This window comes from Cardiocondyla obscurior, linkage group LG03 (genome assembly GCF_019399895.1).
Source record: "Cardiocondyla obscurior isolate alpha-2009 linkage group LG03, Cobs3.1, whole genome shotgun sequence".
Classification (NCBI taxonomy): Eukaryota; Metazoa; Arthropoda; class Insecta; order Hymenoptera; family Formicidae; genus Cardiocondyla; species Cardiocondyla obscurior.
In genome coordinates, this window is record NC_091866.1 from 9,882,209 (window position 1) to 9,904,038 (window position 21,830).

General features: G+C 36.6%; 4 protein-coding genes across 10 annotated transcripts; 3 read left to right on the forward strand and 1 right to left on the reverse strand.

The window, feature by feature from the left end:
* The first annotated feature begins 48 nt into the window (after positions 1-48).
* LOC139101370 (uncharacterized) lies at positions 49-3,520 on the forward strand. The gene is made up of 2 exons (XM_070654467.1): positions 49-597; positions 1,348-3,520. Exons 1-2 carry the CDS (start codon positions 210-212, stop codon positions 2,745-2,747), a joined length of 1,788 nt encoding a protein of 595 aa, XP_070510568.1. The 5' UTR covers positions 49-209; the 3' UTR covers positions 2,748-3,520.
* A 236-nt stretch (positions 3,521-3,756) lies between these two features.
* Positions 3,757-5,653, forward strand: Eif3h (eukaryotic translation initiation factor 3 subunit h). The gene is made up of 2 exons (XM_070654480.1): positions 3,757-4,133; positions 4,829-5,653. The coding sequence occupies exons 1-2, from the start codon at positions 3,871-3,873 to the stop codon at positions 5,571-5,573; spliced, it is 1,008 nt and encodes a 335-aa protein (XP_070510581.1). The 5' UTR covers positions 3,757-3,870; the 3' UTR covers positions 5,574-5,653.
* A 96-nt stretch (positions 5,654-5,749) lies between these two features.
* LOC139101377 (NAD-dependent protein deacylase Sirt4) lies at positions 5,750-7,882 on the reverse strand. Of its 2 annotated transcripts, none has more exons than XM_070654477.1 (4): positions 7,647-7,882; positions 6,609-6,879; positions 6,245-6,527; positions 5,750-6,157 (listed from the first exon to the last, which is right to left on the reverse strand). In XM_070654477.1, exons 1-4 carry the CDS (start codon positions 7,870-7,872, stop codon positions 5,816-5,818), a joined length of 1,122 nt encoding a protein of 373 aa, XP_070510578.1. In that variant the 5' UTR covers positions 7,873-7,882; the 3' UTR covers positions 5,750-5,815. The 2 variants fall into 2 exon arrangements, with proteins under 2 accessions (XP_070510578.1, XP_070510579.1); XM_070654478.1 differs by lacking the exon at positions 7,647-7,882 and adding an exon at positions 6,998-7,591.
* A 358-nt stretch (positions 7,883-8,240) lies between these two features.
* LOC139101364 (eukaryotic translation initiation factor 4E transporter) lies at positions 8,241-21,643 on the forward strand. Of its 6 annotated transcripts, none has more exons than XM_070654450.1 (16): positions 8,241-8,996; positions 10,645-10,742; positions 11,025-11,098; positions 11,183-11,450; positions 11,586-12,494; positions 12,607-12,955; positions 13,040-13,176; positions 13,263-13,343; positions 13,418-13,591; positions 13,687-13,926; positions 14,017-14,200; positions 14,296-14,370; positions 14,562-14,822; positions 16,331-16,507; positions 16,651-17,064; positions 17,511-21,643. In XM_070654450.1, the coding sequence occupies exons 1-16, from the start codon at positions 8,798-8,800 to the stop codon at positions 17,756-17,758; spliced, it is 3,888 nt and encodes a 1,295-aa protein (XP_070510551.1). In that variant the 5' UTR covers positions 8,241-8,797; the 3' UTR covers positions 17,759-21,643. The 6 variants fall into 6 exon arrangements, with proteins under 6 accessions (XP_070510551.1, XP_070510554.1, XP_070510552.1 ...); XM_070654453.1 differs by having other exon boundaries at positions 14,338-14,370; XM_070654451.1 differs by having other exon boundaries at positions 13,043-13,176.
* Positions 21,644-21,830: the final 187 nt, after the last annotated feature.

A 21,830-nucleotide genomic window follows, 5' to 3' on the forward strand; every position in this document is an offset into this window, starting at 1 on the left:
GAGGCGGTGGTGGTAAAGAGGTCGCGCGTGTCAGATAGCGAGGGCGGTAGGTAGTAGTAGGTTGCCGCGAGCGACCGCATCGCGCTTCAACAGCGACGGTTACGAGAAAGTGCGCCGATTGTGTGAGAGAATCGTAGCGACTGGGGACGACTGGCGGGCGAACGGGGCGGCGAGGGTGGCCAGCACGAACGAGGGTGGCGACGCCGAGGATGGAGCTTCACACGCCGAAACGGGAGCCACGGCCGTCCGCGGAGTCACAGGTCGACCGTAGTCCGTCGATGTGCGACACGACGCTCTACCCGTGGAACTGGGGCGAGGAAGCGCGTAACGTGAATCTAAGCCCGGGGAGCTCGTGCTCGTCGCCGGAATACCGGGAGCAGCATGGTGCGGGCCTGGACACGAGTGGCGGCGGCGCGGGTGGCAGATGCTCCGGCGGCAACGGCTCCGAGAGCCACCGGCGGGGCCGACCACGCGCCGACGCTCTCTCGAATCTCATGCAGCAGGGCAGCACGTCGCCGAGCAGCATCAAGTGCACCTTTTGCAGCCGGGTGTTCCCGCGCGAGAAGAGCCTTCAGGCGCACCTGCGCACTCACACCGGTAAACAAGCCGTTTCTCTCCCGCGCTGCCGACGAGCCCACGCGACTTTTATTCATACCGTCGCGCGAGATCCTCGTGCGGAGAGGTGATCGCGCGCGAGCGCGCTTGCTCGCGTGTCGCGTGCGTCCCGCCAATCGGCCATCATGCCGCGCTTTAAATACTTAAATGGCTTGCTCCGCGTGAGCCGGCGCTACGCGTGGACTCGCCGGCACAGCCGTGTCTCGATTGCGCGCGAAATTTACGGCGACACGTGTAACGAGCGTCGAAGCGCGCCGAGTTACCGAGTGGGAATTTTAATCGTTTAGAATGGGGGGAAAGGGATGGGGTAGAAGGGCCAAACGTGTTGTGCACGCGTTCTCGGTCGGTCCGTTACGGCTCCGAAATTGCGCGGTCTTTGTTCGTGGACAACAAAAAGGACGGACGCGACAGCTTTTCGATCTTTGTGATGGGCCAGGAAAACAGAATTTATCGTAAAACTTCATGAAATAATGTTAAATTCTTTTTATTTTCAAACTAAGTAAATACAGACACTAATATTGTAATGACAGATATTTAAATGCCACGTACATAATAACGGAAAAATTAGCTGGAAATTAGTTATATCTAAATTTTTTAACAGTGACGTTTTAATACCTTTAATATAAATTATAAAACATTGGAAATAAAAGTGAGGTATTTAATAATTAATTTTTATATGTAATCGCTAATTTAATCGATGAAATATAACATATATTTGTGTTGTAATTACAGGAGAACGTCCATATCCATGTGATTATCCCGGATGCACAAAGGCTTTTACACAATCGGGACAACTAAAGACTCATCAACGATTGCATACAGGAGAGAAACCATTTTTATGTACTGAACCAGGTTGTGAAACGAGATTCACCCATGCCAACAGACATTGTCCTGATCATCCGTACGCTAATCTTACAAGATCAGATGACTTTGTACTAAAGCCAGTGTCTGAGAACACAGAATTGCCATATGATGTAAGTCGATGGTTGGAGCGTTACAAAATGTCGAGGGAACGAGAAGATCGAACACCAACTGGAAAGAACGAACGAAAAAAGAAGACGTGGAAGAGCACTGAGAATCATAAAAGGATAAAATCCAGAAAAGGCCTTATGATGGATATAGCAGGAGAGCAAGAAAATCTGGATCGTAATCCCTCGCAACGGTTGCACTGTGGAGAGAATCAAGACAGCCAGGAAGAGAGCCAGGACGAAGATCCAGCGGAAACGTGTTGCGCGATATTGCAAACTTCCGAGGATGAAGAAGCATCAAATGCCAAGCTGGCAATTTCCTCACTGAGAAGACCTTTGGACAGACTACAACCAAAGAAACGATGGCTACGATATGCTTGCCTAGAACAACAACTAGACCTAAACGAAGATGTTAGATCTAACAATGTAACAACCGCACGCAAGATAGACGAGAAACAAACTTTGAGCGGATCTGCAGAATTATCGGAAATTCAGTGGTATGCGACATTTTTGGACAATACTGTCGCAGATAATAACACATCCATAACGAATTTGGATAACAAGCTGGAAACTCAAAGTACGCAATCTCCATATACCACCTCTCAAATGTGTTGCATGATGAATTACAACGAATCCCCCAAAATATCAGAGGAAAATGTATATGTGCCTCCTCTGAATCACTCACAGTGGAATTCGCTAAGTAGCTTATCCAATAATCAGAGTATTTTTGAAACTAGTATTAACGAATCTGCTGTAAAAACTCAAAGTTCTGAATCTGCATGTTTGCATTTTGATTATATGGAACAGATCCATAGAGAAACAACGAATCAAGATATGCTAGTTACCTCTCGTATTAGCGAAAACGAAACTAGACCAACAGTTCTGATGTTGGCTGGTAGTTGCAGCAGCGGCAAAGAAATGATTCCAAAACCACCTATTATAATAGACCCTGTGAAGACGGAGACAAAAATAATTGGCGACGTTAGCGTTCAACAGGAAGACTTAAGCGTAGCTAAGTTACCGGTACAGGAAGACAATAAGAAATGGCAGGGTGCTTTAGCATTGATGGAGTTGGCTAAGACGCAAGAAGAGGCGAGGATTTTAGCACATTTTAAGCATGATGTAAGGGACGAATGTTCCGCGGCTTCAGAATTACCGTTATAGCCACATACAGACTGTGATTACAGGTTACTATAACTTTATTATTTTTATATGCAAGAAGGAAAGAAGCAAATAAAATCTCTGTTCATGTAACACAGTCCATTTATCAGCATACAAACGTAAAAGCAGTTTTGCTGTGAAACACATCTGTTTTCTTTCTTTTATTATACTTGCTGTAACTTTTATTATTTTTATGATGGATTGTAATGATATGTTTGTTTTAATTATAATGGTTTTCTGAATTTTTTTAATTTCATGTTAAATAATACTTAACAGAAGCAGGGTTTAAAAAAACTGTTTTACCGTTATAATCGGTATTCTTCCATATGGTTAAAAAAAAAGCAAATGTGTCTCATAGGATTAAAAGCGAATCTTATTACTTATGTTTATCGCATAAACGATTTTTTCACACATTAAATCGGTTTAAAAGAGTATTGTAATTAAGTTTGTTTTGTTTTGTTAGCGCAAAACCGCGGAATTGTATAACAGCATGTAAGCACGTATTTACATGTTTATTTTTTGCTCCACAGTTTATTGTTATTATATTGTAGTAGAGACTTGTGTGATACTTATTTTAAGAATAATAAATATGAGAATAAAATAAACGTGTCAACAATATTAAATTCAGTTTATAAAATATTTAAACGGAACAAAATTATAATGATTATTTATTAAGTGTAATAAAAAGTAAATTTAAATCATAAATTTAATTTCTATCTGTTTTTAACAAGTATGTAAAACTTGCAGCCTTCTGTTACATGTAATGTCTTAAGATTCATTCTTGATTATACATAAAATCTAATTTTTATTAAAAGTGATCCATTTTATCAACTATTTTTTATCCAGAACTAATCTTTTGCATTTGCAACATCACTATCTCGATAGTCTTTATTTGCTAACAAATTTAAATATTTTTGTAGTTCTAAAAAATTTCCAAAACGCGGCACTACTATCGCCGCCAGCAAACTCGATTGGTTGATAGAATTGGAGAGAGAAGGGCGTATTGTGTCGTTACGTGTAGCGTGGCGTGCCGTGCCGTGCCGTCTTTCCCGATTAACCTTCGTTGACGTTAGTTGGCCGAGTGGCTGCATGTAGATTTTTTACGAAAAGATTAAATCGGTTAAAAATGGTTTCGAGGGCGACGTCGAGAAGAATTCCCGAAGCGGAGCCGCGTATAGACTACGTGCAATGCGACGGTCTGGTAGTAATGAAAATGGTCAAGCACTGCCATGAAGAATCCAACAGTAATATGGAGGTCGCCCAGGGTGCTCTCCTGGGTTTGGTCGTACAGAACCGCTTGGAGATTACCAATTGTTTCCCGTTTCCTAAAAACGATGAAATTATGGATGAGGAGGAGTACCAGCTTGCCATGATGCGAAGGTTGAGATGGTACGTATTGGTGCAGATATTGTAGAGCAGAGCTCGGAATTAGCAGCCCAATTCGGCCGATTTTTTATCGTCTCTGCCTTTTATCCCCTTTTACGCTCGAAGCTCGACGACCGGCTGTCGATCGCCCGCGAGACGCTTTAACTTAGGAGCATTCCTATTTATATTCACGTTAGAATTATACACTGTATTAAATAATTAATAAAATTATTTTTCTTAATAATTTATATAATTACATATTACTAATTTCTTATTATTAACATTTTTATTATTTTAATAATTATTTTACTGCGTAGCCGAGTTTTAAACATATAAAATTATATATATTAAAATTCATTTTTATATGTTTGAAACTCGGCCACACAGTAATTTAATAAAAATAATAAAAATAATAAAAATAATAATAAAAAAATTAGTAATATGTACGTAATTATATGAGTTATTAATTAAGAAAAAAAATTTATTAATTATTTATTAAAATGTATAATTCCAGCGTGAATATACATAGGAACGCTTCCGAGTTAAAGCGTCTCGCGAGCGATCGGCAGCCGGCCGTCGAGTTTCGAGCGATAGTGGGGGCCGAACGCGGAGACAATCAGAAATCGGCCGAACTGGGCTTTTAATTCCGAGCGCTGTTGTTGAGTACCATAACTATGCTTTAATTCAAACATAATAATATTTTATTTTACAATACATAGGGTGAACGTAGATCATTTCCACGTCGGTTGGTATCAAAGCGCGGACGTCGGCAATTTCTTGAATTTGTCACTGTTAGAATCGCAATACCACTATCAGACTTCTATCGAAGAATCCGTTGTACTTATTTACGATACAGCAAAGTCTGCCAGAGGTTTTTTAACACTTAAAGCATACCGACTCACTCCCCAAGCAATACAGATGTATAAAGAAAATGAATTTACACCAGAAGCTTTGCGCACTTTAAAGATTGGATATGAGAGTCTCTTTGTTGAGATCCCTGTAGTCATAAAAAATAGTAATCTGACAAATATCATGATGTCAGAATTAGATGAGATGATTCCTGAAGAGCAAGGTACAAAGTACCTGGATCTTGGAACAGCTACAGTATTAGAAAATCAGCTGAGATGTTTAATGGATCGCGTAGATGAATTGAATCAGGAAGCAATGAAGTTTAACAGATATCAACAGCTGGTGGTTCGACAACAGCAAGATAAGAACAGGCTCTTGGCCAAGAGAGCTCAAGAAAATGCTGCCAGAGCTGCAAAGGATGAGCCACCATTACCTGATGATGACATTAATAAGATAAGACCTTTACCAGTTCCACCGCGATTAAATCCAATGATTGTTGCTGGACAAATTAATACATACAGTGAACACATCTCGCAATTCTGCGCTCAGAGTTTAGCAAAATTGTATATCACTCAAAGTTTACAAAACGCAAAGGAGGCAAAATCTTCCCATTGATAAAATTACTGTATTATGAATATTTACACTAATCGAAGAAATAATGACGCAAATAAAAAATAATTACAATTTTTCAAAAATTTTCACTTAATTATTTATTGCACTTTTATTTTAACTGTTATCTAATAAAAAAAAAAAACTACGATACATTATAATACATACGGTACACTATACAGATTTTTTAAATAATATTTAATACGTAAATAAATTAATTATGTGAAAATTTAAAACCCATTTTATTACTAGTTTATAAAATTATTCGATGCATTCAGCTGCCAAATCTTTGACAATACATCTCCACATCTTCCTTTAATTTTTAAATCTACCTCTTTATCAGCTCTAGTTTCGCCAATATTTACTATTGCTATTGCTTTCGCGGCATCGATTGCTTGCAATACAATTCTATATGCAGAAAAAGTACTGAGAGTCGTTCCTAGAATTAGCAAGGCATCTAAATTTTCTACATTAGCTTTCACGTTTTGCACTTTATCATGTGGTACATTGTCACCGAAAAAAACGATATCCGGTTTCAAAATCCCACCACAATTATTGCAGGCAGGAACGTTAAAGCCTTCCACTTGTTCCTGATAAATATATTTTTATTAAAATGATATATATAATGTTTAAAAACATCGCAAATACATATATATAAATGCAACTATCATATATACTTGCGATAATTCTACATCACCGTCAGGCCTTATCATCTGAGCTGTGGCAATCATAGATGGATTAAGTTTTTGAAACACTTCTTGAAGCTTATGTCTAAATATTTTGTGATCACAATGAAGACACATAACTTTAAATGCTGTTCCATGCAACTCGATCACTTTCTTGCTTCCTGCTTTCGAATGTAAATTATCTACATTCTGTGTAACAATACATCCTACTTTTCCAATATCTTCTAAGTATTTAAGTATATTGTGTGTAATATTTGGCTTAAGAGAGAAAAACCTATAAATGAAGATAATTATACAAGTGAGAATTATTTCTATTACTTTTCTTAACAATATATCAATTGCAAGAGAATGAAACCTTGGCCATCCAACATAGTTTCTAGCCCAATATCGTCTTCTGATTGCCTCACTGCTACAAAATTCTTTATAAAGAACAGGTCTGTGATTGCTCCGGGCATAAAGACCGACCTCGGCTGATCTGTAATCAGGAATACCACTTTCCGTGGATATTCCCGCTCCGGTTAACACGCACAAACGTTCGTGCTTATCAATGAATTCTTTCAATTTCATCACATCCTCTGTTGATGCTGGATTACATTTTGGAACAAATGCAAGAGTGGACAGGTATGCTACAAAATAGAATGAATGTAAAAAGGTGTTGTTTCTAATACATGAAGTTAATTACTATATTAAATTAAACTCGAAACAAATAATTCAGTTGTTTAAACGAGTATAACTAAAGCATACATTTATGATATAATCCTAGTGATGGAAGTTTTGTGTTGTAACAAATACACCTCACAATCATAATGAAATATTTTTTATTATCTCGTCATAAATATTTTTTTTTAATTTTTTAATCTGTTATTTTTAATAGAGTTTTTAATGCCAAATCATATCAATTTCTTATAAATATCTTTTTTTGGTTATGTCACTCGTGATTTGAGCAACGAGTTGGACTTCAATTCTACCTTTGCACCAGATAAACTTTTCGAAGTATCTAATGCAAAAGATTATTCTATACCGTCTCATCTCATTTAATTAATTTTTTTTTCTTGAAATCAAGTATATTCATCTGTAATTAATTTCGCCAAAAGTGCAAAAATGCACGTCACACGTGCATTTTATTTCCCTACGCTTCGCGTCATTGGTCGCGTTCGAAAGGACGCACAATTTTCAATTGGCAGAAATGACCGTCAGATATCGAAGCGCCGGAGATCGTACGTATCAAATCAATATCACGCGAATTTTCATGCGTGTCCGCGATTGGCCGATCGCGTGCCTCGCGTCGCTCCGGTCGCGCTTATGAATGGCCCGTAATCGTCGACGAATGCTAGTGGCCGTCGAACTCAGCGGTGTCGACGACAGCGCCTTTTACACATCGCCCGTCCCTTACCACCGTGGTTCCGGGAACTTCTGCTGTAAACTCCATCTTCCTGTTTCCGATCCCCCTCGGTCAGAAACGTACGGCGAGCGGTGGTTACGAGGGATTGCGCAGGCAGGAAAAACGAAAGGCCGTAGCGACGAAAAGGAAGGCGACAGCGAAGCGGTCGGTCAAGGCTCGAAGAAGAAACATCGACGGCAGAAGCGACAGGGGAAGGGGGGGAAATCGCGCCAGCCATTTTCTATTTTTGCATAGCACCGCCGTAGCCGTGAGCAGTGCGTGCGCGCGCGTGTGTATACGCAGGGCCGTTTATTTTGTTGTGTGCGCGGATACGGGATCGATGGACTGAACGGCGAGCGAAGGGCCGATGCGCTACGCGTGACACGAAATGACCGTACGGCGACACGCGACCGAAAGCGCCCGCGATCAGAAAGTGCCGCACGTTAAATCATCGGGAGTCGTTTCGCTCGCGCAGCCTCGCGCGTAAACTCTCACTCTCCGTCTCTCCCTCTCTCGTGCAATCTCGCCATCCGGTAAACACTTTCCTCTTCGTTTCTCTTTCACGCCGTTCGTCTTTATTTTTCCCCTCCTGCCCGCCGTCAAAACGCTCGGAAAAAGGTACACATCGTCCCCTCGTCGAGGCTTCGCCGATCGCCAATCGAGCCGCGACGCAACATAGAAAAAAACCAGTCTGTGATACTAAACAGTACTAAGCAATATATATATATATATATGCACATATTACATACACATATATATATATATATATAAATATATAAACATATATTTAGGAGTGTAAACTAACACGTAAAAAAGTGCGCACGCTTCCGTGTAAATTTGTGCGTGCGTGCGCGTGTAGGCGTGCGAGATAGCCGAAGCGATCGTGCGCGCGTCCCGCGTGTGCGTGTGTTCGTCCGTGCACTCGCGGCGTGAAAGCGCGCGCGCACGCGAGCAAGCGAGCGAACAAGACAGAGAAAGAGCGAGCGTGCGTATTTGTGTGTGTGGGTGTGTTACGTGCCACCGCTCGTGTATGGTGTGCAAGGGACACAGATAGAGATCGCATCTCGGAGACGATAGCACGAGTTGCAGCAAGGAGGCCCGGCATCCGTAGAAGACACCCATCTTATCTCCGAACGACGAAGACCGACGCGATCAGCGGCGCGATGTCCGTCGAGTCGGTGACAAGTGACAAGCAGCAGCCACCGCCACCGCCACCGCCGACGGCGACGACAACATCGGCGACGACCGCGGTGGCGTCGACGACGACGATAACAGCGGGGGCGACAACGGCAACGACGACGACAACGGCGACGTCAACCGCAACGACAGCAACGGCGACAACGGCGGTGAAAAAAGAAGAAGGTACATCGTCAGCTTGGTTTTCCGCTTCTTGTTTCTTAAGCGAGGGTAGACGAAAATCATCTGGAGTATCCCGGTTACCATTGACATCGATAGTGCTAGGAGATAACCTCATGACTTCACTTATTACAGGAGTAGACCTGCAATTCTTTCTTTCTCTCTCTTTTTTTTTTTTCTTTTTTTGTCGAATATCACATTCTTCACTGAGAACAGGGGATAATTGAAAATGAGAGAACAGAAAGCAAAACGAAACCAATCCCCCACGTCTATTTGTCGAGATATCGTTTAAATATATTTAATTCGCATATTGGTTATACTTTACAGAGCATCCTGAGACTTGTGGATAATTTACTGAGCCTGCAAATTGTCATAAACATGTAAATTGGAACTCGTAGGTTTAATAAGTAGACTCATTATCTGCTCATTCCACATTTGTCGTCGATTGTTTAGGTATTATACAAAATTCTTTTTTATATATACGTGAATGTCTAATAATTCCATGGGGTCTGTTTATATCATATACATGACTTTGTACTTTTGTATAGGAAATAATTTCTAGAAACGTCTTTGGATAAGGATCAGTTACACTTAAATTGTTTCCCTGTAGCCAATCAAGCGCTCACGTATCAAAGGCCTGATTGGCTTGTGAGAGGGATACCTTATCTGAAGGCGATTCGAGTCAGTCAGTCTGCATTATACTCTGCTTTCACAACGGTTTACATATATCCTGTATCGAGTTGTGCGAGTGATATATTGGCGGATACCTAGAAAGCTGATTATTTCTAACGTCGAATAATTATTCCAATAACAGAAATACGCGATTCTAAGGTTTGATATGTTTAAAAAGTCGAAAATTTAACATTTTTCTGTTTGCCAAGAGATACGAAAGAAATTGGAGTTCGTATTTTTCTTTGAGGCTGCTTCGCGCTAAAGGACAAGAAGGCAAATTGTTTCCATTGCTTTCAAGGCCAAGGGAGAAAAAAAAAAAGAGAGAGATATAGAGAAAAAGATTCCGTGATAATTAGACTTAGCTGGAATTTTTTTTGCATCGATTCTTAAAGGCCGAGAACTTTTAGGGACGAGTTTTTTTTTTTTTTTGTGGAAGAATTTTATTTTCTAATGACCTATTGAACAACGTATACGTGACGAGACCAGAGAGACTTTATTTCGGGAATTTATTGACTGTTTGCCCTTCACCTGTTTGTTTATATCGCCGAGAACGGTTGTGCGAGAAAATACGATCGGTTAGACGAGACAGAGCGCTTATTCGAGGCGAGACAAACAAGCATTACAATGAGACTTATCACTGTCGATCGGTTCGTCGGCAGCAATTGGTATCGCCGACCGCGAAAGCGACCACTAGTTGGTCCAACCGGGTCTCCTTTCTTGGACGTCCTGGTCATGCAAACTAGGGCTTGCCGGTGGTTTCGGAAAAACAAAACTGTCAATTCTATAAAGCAAGTGATCTTTCGTAAGTATAGCAGCGTTGCGCCTAAGACTTTTCAAAAACTGAACTGTTGTGAATTGTGAGAATGTGCAATTTGAACTGTTTAAATTTCCCCGTCGTCGTTTCAATGAGATTTGATTGCCCGAAAGTAACGTGCATTGTTCGTACATTGCAATTTATCTTTTTTGTTTTCTTTATTTGCAGGAGATGAAGCTATTATATCAATGTCAGTGGCTGGTGAGGTGACTGATGCTTCGATCATGGAAGTAGGCCGTTCTAGACCACAGTTTCAATATTCTCGGGTAAATATTTTACAATTATTTTATACAATATATAAATTGAAAAGAAGTATAATTGAAAATCTTGTTTCAAATGTACCACGTAGAATGCCATTATCATTTTCGTAATTATATAAAGTTTTTAATATTCAATGAAACACGATCTTTTATTTTTTAACATGAGAAAAAAAATTAAGGTGTACAGTATCACTTCGCGCGCACACTTGACGTGAGACGCTATCGTGTCTCTTGATTTAAGGTATTTAATTTATATGTATGTATATATATTTTTTATTTCTTTTTCAGGAGGATCTAATGCTCATAAAAAATTTGCCATTATCTAAACGTAGACCTACATTCCTAGATATCGCTTATAATAAGTAAGTTACAAGAATTCTTACTTTTTTATATTATCGAAATATCGATGTATTTGTCTAATCGTAAATACATTGTTTCTTTTACAGCTCGCGAGGTGTTTGGGATCCTGAACGCTGGCATTGTGATAGAAAACGTAGTGATACACCTCCTAAAGAAGAAAGAACAGGACGTGGTGATCAGATCTCTGAGAATCACAATAAGCGACGTAATAATGGCGATCCACGAGACCGGATACGTAAAGAGCAAGACGGTATTGTTTTGAGCCCTCAACGAAGAAGTTTTAATTCGGGATGTTTCGTTAACGTGAATCAGCCACCAAGTCGTCGTCCAGAGAGTCCGATTGGCAAAACAGAGGTATTCAATTAATCCACAATCAATTTTTTATTTCTAGGATATGTGCATTTCTGTTTTATCGTATTTAATTTATAAATAATGTGCATTTCTGTTTTATCATATTTAATTTATAAATAATTATAAAATATTTTATAGGTCAGTCACCGTGAGCCTGTCCGTCGAATCGGTAGTGGCAGGATTTTAACACGAGATATATGGGATTTTAGAACTGAAAATGAAAAGATCGAGTCTGAGCGTACAGATTATGGTTTTAGATCAGGCACGACTGCCGGTGGCTCTCTACGTGATCGTGATAACAGAGATAGTCGTGATGGAAAAGAACGAGACAGGGATCGCGATATGCGAGAAAGGGAACGCGATCGCGATCGCGATGGCTTGCGCGAACGGGATGACAGGTTTGAACGAAGATCATTCGGCCGTGATTATGGAGATCGTGGTGAAAGAGAGCGCGATCGTGGCGATAGAGGAGGAGGGGAGCGAAATGACCGAAGCAATCATCAGGTGGATCGTGACAAAGATCGCGGACGCGAGAAGAGATTTAGTAATGATCGTCGACGGACTTACAGTGATACTCGCGATTCGGACGAGCCAGAGTGGTTTAGCTCAGGTCCTACGTCTCAACATGATACGATTGAACTCAGAGGCTTTGAGGATATTCCGGAGGAGAAGGCTATAAACAGCAGTAATGCCAAGAGTAAGAAGCAAACTCCTGCGCAAAAGAAACGAGGTAAAAGGAATACCACGGAAAAGGATGATAAACCGAGCGAGAACTCGGCAGGTCCTAAAGGACGCAGCACTCCAACTGTTATGGATCAACCTGTAAACGCTGCGATAGTCCCACATTCTCCAATTTCTGAACAAGCTGAGCAATCTATCACTCAGAAGAAAGAAAAAAATGTCAATGAGAATACGGCTACTGAGCCGACGTCCGAATCGAGAGAGAACTCCAGTGCGAATCAAAATCAAGAAGACTCGCATCCTGATTTTAATTTGGATGAATTTCTGAAATCTGATACATTCCCTGGCGTTTCTGGACTGTTGACGGTAAGTTATGTTTAATTTGTCGTAATATTTAATACTTAAATATTTGAAATCGTCAAATTTCTTTACGATACTTAATAAATTTCTTTTTCATGTATTCATGTATATCGTGTAGAATGGTGTTGGATCGAATAGTGGTACCGGCTCGCGATTTAGTCAATGGTTTAAAAGAGAAAGTCCAGTTCAGACGGATAGTCGTAGAGCTTCCATACAAGATGAATTGCTGAATAATTTGTTGAATGATATTACTGAGCCAAATATTCAAATACCATCGGTAACGGAATCGAACACCTACTTCGCTCCAATTTCTCCGGCCAATACGACTAATAATGCTAATACGACCACAAACGGTGTAAAATTACTCGAGATGTTACATCGTGGTAATAAGCCGAATCAAAATGGTCAAGGCGATGCGAGTAATGCGGCTATACCTATGATGAAAAATTGTTCTATTAAAGATCTGGGTAAGATGGACATTATTTTGTTAAATATTACCGTTAAGTATACAAATTGCAACGAAATACGATAGGCATATATTTTTTTTCTAGAAGTTGGTGGTAAAGTTGTGCACAGTTTGGAAGAATTAGAAGCACGTATGCGGGGTGGTGCGCCTCCACCTGCAACTTCGACTGATGCTCCCCGTGTAAATAAGACTGAAGAAGATCTCTCTGCTTTTAAGAAATTGGTAATTAAAATCGATATATAATAATTTAACTTTAATTTTTCACTAATATTAAAATTTCACTAATATTAAAATAAATTTTTTTTTAGCTTGCTCAAGTAACTGGAGGACAAGCTGTGCCTGCAGCTAACGGACCTATCACGCAAAAACAACCTGTAACTTTAATGCAAGTAAGTTACGTTCAATCTTTCTTACTATATTAAAGCGCATGTACTTTACACTTACATATTTTTTTATCTTTTAGTTACTTAATTCTACTCAACTAAAAACTCAACCGTCGTCGATGCCACATCAACAGCCGCCCGTAGAACCAATTCATCCTACGACATTTAATCACGTCGGTCCTCTTGGTCCTACTCAACATCCGCATCAAGCCCAAATGCAACACGAGAATCTAATGAAAGTTCTGCAAATACAAGTACGACATATATTAATCTTTATTATTTACACATTACATTTATTATTTACAGTTAATGTACGCTGATATAACGAATTTATTATTAATATTAATAGCAACAGCAGCAACAACAACAAAAGCAGCAGCAGCAACAACAGCGACATTCCGATATGCTATCCATGATGATGGGTAATCAACGGATGTTAGGTGTTAGTCCAGTACCAACGGAAATGCAAATGATGATAAATAATGTCCCGTCAAGTCAAGAGCTTTTGCAACGACCGGAAGCTCAAGCAATTATTCAAGGTTTGCAGCAAGGAGAGATTACTAGGCAACATCTCATGCAGCAATTGCAGGTTAGTTATTTTTTATTATTTGTAATAGACTACACATATTTATTACAGAATATAATAAAGATTTTTTTAAATTAATTTCTTTATTAATAGAATCCTGCAATGCAACATCGTCATCGAGAAGTGCTGGTGAATATTTTGAAAATATATGGTGGCACCACACCTCGCACTATAAGTCCGCATCCTCACCCTGCTGCTCCTATTCCTCAGGATCATATACTTCAACAGATGCTATATCAGCAACAACAGCAAAGAATTCCATCTCCTATGAATAACGGTAAGTCGTATTTTTTATTTTGTCGTCAATATTGTAAATGTAAAATCTTCAATTTTTATGAAATTGAATGATTTTCTACTGTATTTGGAATGCAGCTTATTGCCCACCTCCAATAATACCATCACCTAATTTAACAGCTAGCCCTAGTACTTTAGCAGTTCAGCATCCAGGTAATGCAACAAATTCAATATGATAAACTCGGTTTTGTAATTTTTATATATAAAAATATTTTTTATTAAAATTACATGAAAAAAGCTATACATATACATAATATCACTTAATAAATTATTATTTTAAACGTGATATTAATAAAATTAAACAAAATACATTATGTGAATTATTTTTATTATTATTATAACAGTGATACCACATAGAGTACCGTCGCCAAGAGAGATCGTTATGCATACTCAGTCTATAATGCAAAGTGCTTTAATCAAGAAAAAATTGGAGGAACAACGTGAGAATTTCCGTAAACGGCAGGATCAACAACAGCAGCAGCAGCAGGTTCAGCAACAGCGCACGTCAAGCCCTGTTAATTCACCAGCTAAGCAAACGGCGAGTCCGCTCGCTTTCACTCCAACCTCCGTTTTACGCAAAATGACTGCTGATAAGGAACCTGACGGTGCGAATCAATTAACCCAAGTAGAAATAAATTCTTCTATCACTTCTGGCATTAATAAAAATGTTAATTCTCGCATGTCTAAAAACAGTCAAATGCATACTGCGGCTTCTAGTATTAATCTATCTAAATTTTCTGATTCTGTCAATCGGGTGCAAAATGAGACTCTTAAATTGATTTTCATACATTCTGCTATAACTAATCCTGCAAATAACAAAATTTTTGATACCGAAGAATCGGCATTAAAGACGAAATATTTGTATTTATCAGAGCAAAAAAAAGATATAGAAAATAATTCGAAAATTAGTACCTCAAAGGAAAATATTTTTCTTGATATTAATAAAGATGCAAACGACGGCGACGCTAAAACAATTACATTTGATGTAATAGATGTTAATACCACTGATAACGATACCAATAATAATGATAGTGTTTTAATTAATGAGACAGTAAGTGAACCATCTGAGTCAGAAACGTTGGTAGAAAAAAACATAATGGCATCTACGTCATCAGATGAAACAAATAACGTTGATTTGCAAAATATTACTTTAGTTGCAATTAGTGAAAACAATTAATTGTGTGCTGTTACATGGATGAGGAGTTTGATAAAGTGCACATTAATATATCAGAGGATAGTGAATTCTTAATTGTTATTCAAAGATATGTTTTTCTTTCTGTTATTATGTGTTACAATAAAAAGCAGCTAATTTGTTTCTTCTTTAATGTCAACGGTATGAGGCTTTAGAAGTTGAAAATATGTCTCGTTAATGTGACAGAAAATTTGAAACATTATTTTTATTTTATATGTGATTAAAGAAGCACTTTATAAAATAAACTCTTCATTTCTTAACATAGATTTATCACATTTTTGAATAGTGTGTTAAAAGTGTTTTTTTTTTTTTTAATAATAAAAGGCTTTATCCTATCTCTTTTGCTTTAACTTTCCTTTTTTTTTATTGGTCTGTACATATTCTCCTATGTTTAATGTTGCATTTTTTCATCTATGTAAAAAACTTCTTTTTTTTATTTTTCTGTATGCTGCGTTTCTGCTTGGTCTTTATGCTTGCTGAAATTGCATGCGTTATGCTTTACAAGAAATGAATGTAATCTAAATAAATATGTGACTAATAGCTACATTTATTATTACTCTTATGAAATTTGTACAGTTACAACCAATGATGACATATTTATAATATTATTATATTTATAATAATAATATAACAATGATCAAAAATTTGTCGATAAAAAACGAAAAAGATAAAAAAGAAAGAAATCGAAAACATTGATAAATATTTTATTTAATTGAACTACACATGCATGCATATAACAAATTATATAAATTTTGTTTTTAAATTTAATAAAAGTATTAAATTGTTGCATTGGTAGATATTAAATTTTTTTAATTAAAAAAAGGAAAGTATCGATATTTATAATTATATTATAAATGTTTAGCTTTAAAGTTATATATTGGTTTATTATTATAAAATCGTTATGTATCTAAATATATATAGGAAGCAGCAATGAGCCACCCAAATTATCTACACAAACTCAGGCTTCTCAAATGCAACAACAAATGCAGTCGACTGCAGTTCAATTACTTTCACAAGGGGCTCTTTCAAGACACACCCCATTGCGGTCACAACCTGTTCAATCGACATGGTCAAATCCGTCACTTAAACAACATCCAGGTTTTTGTCTTTTTCAATTTTTTATCAAGATTACGATTTTATAGATAATAAGATAGTAAAATTAAATTTTTTTTTAATATTCGAAAGATTTATTTGCAAATTAGCAATACAGTGTTTTAATATCGCAAAACCTTTAATTTCAGGTCGACCTATAGTAAAAGGCGGTAATAATACCAATGCGAGCGGTAATCAGTTCCAATATAATGCTGGAAATCCTACGGAGTTTCAACAGCAGCAACACAGAACGGTCCCGAATGTTTACGGCAATCCGGCACGATCTAAGCACACAATGGCAACTCCTTTGCCGCATCATAATGTTCCACAATATAATGTAACGCAAAACTCGATTATGAATCAAAGATCAAATCCTATGAATGCTCAGATAAATGTGAAAGTGCAGCAAGTTCCAACACATCTCGCTAATATGCAACAACAACAACCACCACCACCACCGCCGCCGCATGGAACCGTCAATATGCAACAACAACCGCCACAGAGGGCTGTGAATACGCCGATGCAACTTGTTATGAGCCAAAACTACAATTCTAATCGCACAGGTAATAATCCGATGAAGATCGTACGATAAATAATGTAAAATTATTTCTAATAAGTTAAACAATTTATGACTTCTACCTTTAAATGTTTTAGTTTAAAAGATTTTCTACTTATTTTATTTACATTGATTTTCAGATCCTTGTCCTCTTCTAAATCAGATTGAATGCAATGGTGTTCAGAAACCGAAAAAATAACAAGCCATTCTTAGCTCTCCTTTATTTAATCCTGTTTTGACATCATTTATTCTCCCTTGGATTAAATTAAGTAAATTAAATTAAAATGTGTTATATTAGATAATTTTGTAATAATTATATCTCGATTTGTAAAAATTTCGAGATATATATATATATATATATATATATCTCGAAAAACAATTATTGTTTTTAGTATTTTATGTAATTAATCTGCACATTTAATAATATTTGATGGGGCATTGACTTATACGCAGATGGACGAGCGATGCGATCGCAGCAATTGAACATGGCAGTCGGCCGTCAACCTTCACCGGGGCTTGGATTTGTGGGCAGTAACGGAGGTGATCTTTCGCCAACATCTAATCAACTTGCGCGATGGTTTAGCCCAGAACTTCTCGCTCAAGCTCGAGCAGGTAAGCTCCCGGAGCTTGCACAAACGAACGTCCTATCGTTGGAGGAGCTCGAGAGACTTCAACATGCATCAACTATAGTGCACAACTAAAGTGACATTGTATTCGAATTACATTTCAATTTCACAAGCACGAAATTGTATTGGTAACGCTACTACTGACCGAAGAATCGGTACTCTTCGTACATTTCCCTTTACGTCCGAAGCACCTGTAACACAATTTACGTGGATGCTGGATTCATGTCGCTAAATTACAAAATGGTGCTCGCCTACGTAGATCTTTTTATCAAGTCTTTGTATTGACAAGAGTTTTAGAGAAAAAATGCCATGAATTTTAAGAGGAGTAGAATTGAATAATCGGTTAAACAATACTTTTCTTTTGACCAATCTTTTTTCGTCAAAGAAGATTGCTGACATCGTTTGTAAAGCCATTTCCAAGTTTTGCGGAATGTTATTTAAAAACTACAAATGTACAGATTAGTTATATGATATTAAGAACGAAGCGTTAGAACGAGGAAAAGGACAGCTTTCTACAAAAAACGACGTATTGTTTATAAGACTGAAAAGTGTGAAAATTCTTATTGTTGATTATACAAGCTGTTAGCTTCATATACGTACTTTCTAAATTACAACACACGATAAGATCTATTTGCCTAAGATAGGACTGCAAGTTTCTTGTGTACTTTTGTCTCGTTAGTTAGAAAGAATTAAAAAATTATATAATTTAAACAATTAATTTCAATACGTTTTTAAAAAGTACATTTATACCAATTTCTCGAATTTTTTCTTTGGTGATTAACATATATTACAATGTACTGTGTCTATATTTTACAATAATTTTCATTTATAAGTACAAAAATATGCTTATTGTATTCCTTAAATTCGGAACAAAGTAAAGCGATATTTTTACTGCTGGTATAAGATGTACAGCAGGTATAAAGATATAGAGAGTCTATACTACGTAGGCTACACGTATACGTAGTCTACACATATATGTCTAACGTAAAAACTTAACATTATTCGAATCACTCGGCAGGAATAAGAATTAGATAGTCGATATGTTTAATCTAGTATTATTTATAGAGTACGTCACGCTTGCTTATTTATAATGGGACTTGCATAAACCCTTAGGCAAATAATACGCGGACTCCTTGAACTTGTAAATTTGCAAGCTAGCACTTGATTACAATTACTTACACAGAGTGATGGTGTTGTATTTAATATTCTATTCGTATTAATACAGACATTGCGATCTTATTAACAAGAAAAACGTACGAATTAAAACGATGAATAAGTGACATCAAGTCGTATATATACTACGAAAACAAATATATAATATATACTTTTCGTGTAGAGATCGCGTGAGAGTGCGGTGTCATTATCTTGATTGAAAGTGATATATAGACCGAATTGTATCTTAATTAAAAGAAACTTTAAAGATATATAGAAAAATCGTTCGCAGAATCAATTAGAGAAAATGAGAACATTCCACCAGCCAATAAAGGATTAAAATGAGATATCTTTGAGAATTTCGACATCAATGCTATTACTGACACGCGTTTGTTTTCAACTTAGTTGTCTAACTAAAGATTGTAATTTTTATGTAATTACACAACAAAGATATATTGAGCCCGCTTTAAAACGATAATTTTTGTTAAAAATTAATTTTACCTTGCGAAAATAGATAATGTATTGTTTAACTGTACATTAGAGTCTCATATGCAAACAATTGCATTTTTCTTCTTTCATAATTTATTACACATGCAATTATATTTTCACATTTTTAAACAAATTACAACTGAAAAAAAAAGGGAAATAATTTGTGCAGTATTTTGCATAAAAAAGAAAAAAAAAAATTAGTATTTTATTACTTAAAATATAAAATGAATTTTCTTTTACTAATTGCTTCGCCCTTATATAAAAGAGTTACCTAGTCTAATTTTTAAACACTAATTACATTTATACTTTACTTTATTGCGTGTATTAATCTATAATCGCGTACAATTATAAGAAAGTGTTTTATAAGGCACATGACGTAAATTTATATGTTTGAAATCTTAAGGGGAAAATAACGTAAAGTTACTTTTCGTTATTATTTTTTGTTTAAAGATTAAATTATAAACTCAGGTTTGTGTAATGCACACGATTGCAAAAAAATGCCCTAATAGTATTATTTTTGATACGTCATAAAAATATTTTTTGTTAGATGCAGCGTACATTATTTGCATCAGTGCCACATTAATTTATATTTATGCACATTTAATCTCATTATTGGATTTGGTTGTCTAAGCATGTTTTTACGCAAATGCAAGAGATGAATGATCTTTTGCATGCTTTGTTATCCACGTAAAAAAAATGTTCTTTTTAATGTGGTAATATTTTATACGATACAGCTGATCTTCAAAATGTGCGCGTATATTTTATTCGTAAAAAACACTTACTTACGTTCAACAATCTACTAGATTCTTAACTGATACGTTGATATGTTGAGTTATATATATGTTTTATATACTACGCACACTATACGCATATAGAAATGTATATGAAGATTTAATATAATGTAATTTAATATCATGTTTATATATAAAATATGTAAGCAACACTCACATATTTTATATATACGCTGTACTGATATAATACGAAAGAAAAAAGAATATCGAAAGTAATTTGCATGTAGACGACGAACATAATACACGTGAGCTATTTCACAATGAAACAAATTTTCGAAAAATGCAAGACAGCTTATGGGACTTTAACGTTATGCTAAGAGTGCTTGTTGCGTTTGTATGATCAATAGAAATATATAATACGAACGATATTTGTGCGTGTATGGCAAAAAGGCAGGAAGAAAATGGTCTTGTTTTGTAACATTTTCATTAATTTCTTTACTGGCGAACGTTTTAAGGGTAATATTTTAGATTGTATCTCGGACCGATTTACCTCAAGCGTCCATGAGTATATAAAGCGCATTAGAACGAAAAGTAAAGGGAATTTAAATCATTCAATCATAATATCTAAATAAAAGTATCGTCGAAAAGAAAGTGATCGAACTCTCCGATTGCTATGCTAACGTTATTTTACTACACGTAAAAAGAATCGCGAGGCGTCGAGTACATTATAAAGAAAAAAAAAAAAAAAATGTGTGTATTATGTATAAAAATTGGTTTCTCAATAGAAATACGAAGCGAGTTGAGAAAACAATTTTTAACGAGGTTTATTTACTGTTAAACGTTTTAACGTTAGAATGACCGATAACAAGACAATCGTTTCATCAAGTTTGATTAATTGATTAATATGGTATGATTCTATAATTTTAGATCACGGTCTAGACGAGTTTTTTTGTTTTATGTTCGCTTCGATTTGCAGTTTTATTTCTGTTATTTCAAAGGTGTTTCGCATTTATCTTTAAATCGTTTGAGGATAATTAAGAGACGTGTTGAAAATCGGCTATTCTAACGTTGAAATGAAAATTTGGAAAGCTTTCTCCGAAACCCCGCGTTTCTCATATAATGTTTGTCGGTTTGGTGGTAGCGATTTCTATTCTCTTGAGACAAAGAGCTGCTTTCGGATTGCTGCGTATCGCATTTATATTTCACTTGACGTCTTTTGGACGACGGCGAAGCTCGTTTACCAATATTTGGTGAAAAAAAAAAATAAATAAAAAAAATAAATAAATACAAAAGCAAAGCGAAAATCGAGATGGAACATTTGATCTTTTTATAAGACGCAGTCGCGGCGATTAAACTTCTGCTTTCATTAAATGGAAAATATTTGCGAGCGAAACACACGTCCGATACATTTGCGGACTTAAAGATTGTTCCGTGACTCGAAGACACACATTTTTTGTAAATAAATCGATTCCCGAGCAAAACGCTAAGACGTACGTTTAGTCTGTGCACTGCGGGTCGATGACTTGTAAATAAAGTTACTGAATATTATATTACGTCGAAGTCGAGAAAGAAAAATGTCACAAATAAATACAGGGATTATTATTATCCTCGTCACGTCATTTGCTTTGTCGAAGTTATCGATCGTTTTTAAATCTTTATTTAATATGCACTTGTAAGATCGATTTATTTAATTGTTAATGACAGCTTTTTTATTTGGTAACAATTTAAAATCTATTTTTTGACATTTAATGAATATAAGGCGAGAATAGAACTTT

What these genes read in the sequence shown, in the direction of transcription:
- LOC139101370 (XM_070654467.1), top strand. Translation starts at nt 210, where the DNA reads ATGGAGCTTCACACGCCGAAACGGGAGCCACGGCCGTCCGCGGAGTCA. An exon ending in GCACCTGCGCACTCACACCG is followed by an intron (nt 598 to 1,347) that starts GTAAACAAGCCG and finishes TTGTAATTACAG; the next exon opens with GAGAACGTCCATATCCATGT.
- Eif3h (XM_070654480.1), top strand. Translation starts at nt 3,871, where the DNA reads ATGGTTTCGAGGGCGACGTCGAGAAGAATTCCCGAAGCGGAGCCGCGT. An exon ending in ATGATGCGAAGGTTGAGATG is followed by an intron (nt 4,134 to 4,828) that starts GTACGTATTGGT and finishes TACAATACATAG; the next exon opens with GGTGAACGTAGATCATTTCC.
- LOC139101377 (XM_070654477.1), bottom strand. Translation starts at nt 7,872, where the DNA reads ATGGCTGGCGCGATTTCCCCCCCTTCCCCTGTCGCTTCTGCCGTCGAT. An exon ending in AAGTTCCCGGAACCACGGTG is followed by an intron (nt 6,880 to 7,646) that starts GTAAGGGACGGG and finishes TCTATTTTGTAG; the next exon opens with CATACCTGTCCACTCTTGCA. An exon ending in AACTATGTTGGATGGCCAAG is followed by an intron (nt 6,528 to 6,608) that starts GTTTCATTCTCT and finishes CTTCATTTATAG; the next exon opens with GTTTTTCTCTCTTAAGCCAA.
- LOC139101364 (XM_070654450.1), top strand. Translation starts at nt 8,798, where the DNA reads ATGTCCGTCGAGTCGGTGACAAGTGACAAGCAGCAGCCACCGCCACCG. An exon ending in TTTAGCAGTTCAGCATCCAG is followed by an intron (nt 14,371 to 14,561) that starts GTAATGCAACAA and finishes TTATTATAACAG; the next exon opens with TGATACCACATAGAGTACCG. An exon ending in GTCACTTAAACAACATCCAG is followed by an intron (nt 16,508 to 16,650) that starts GTTTTTGTCTTT and finishes CTTTAATTTCAG; the next exon opens with GTCGACCTATAGTAAAAGGC.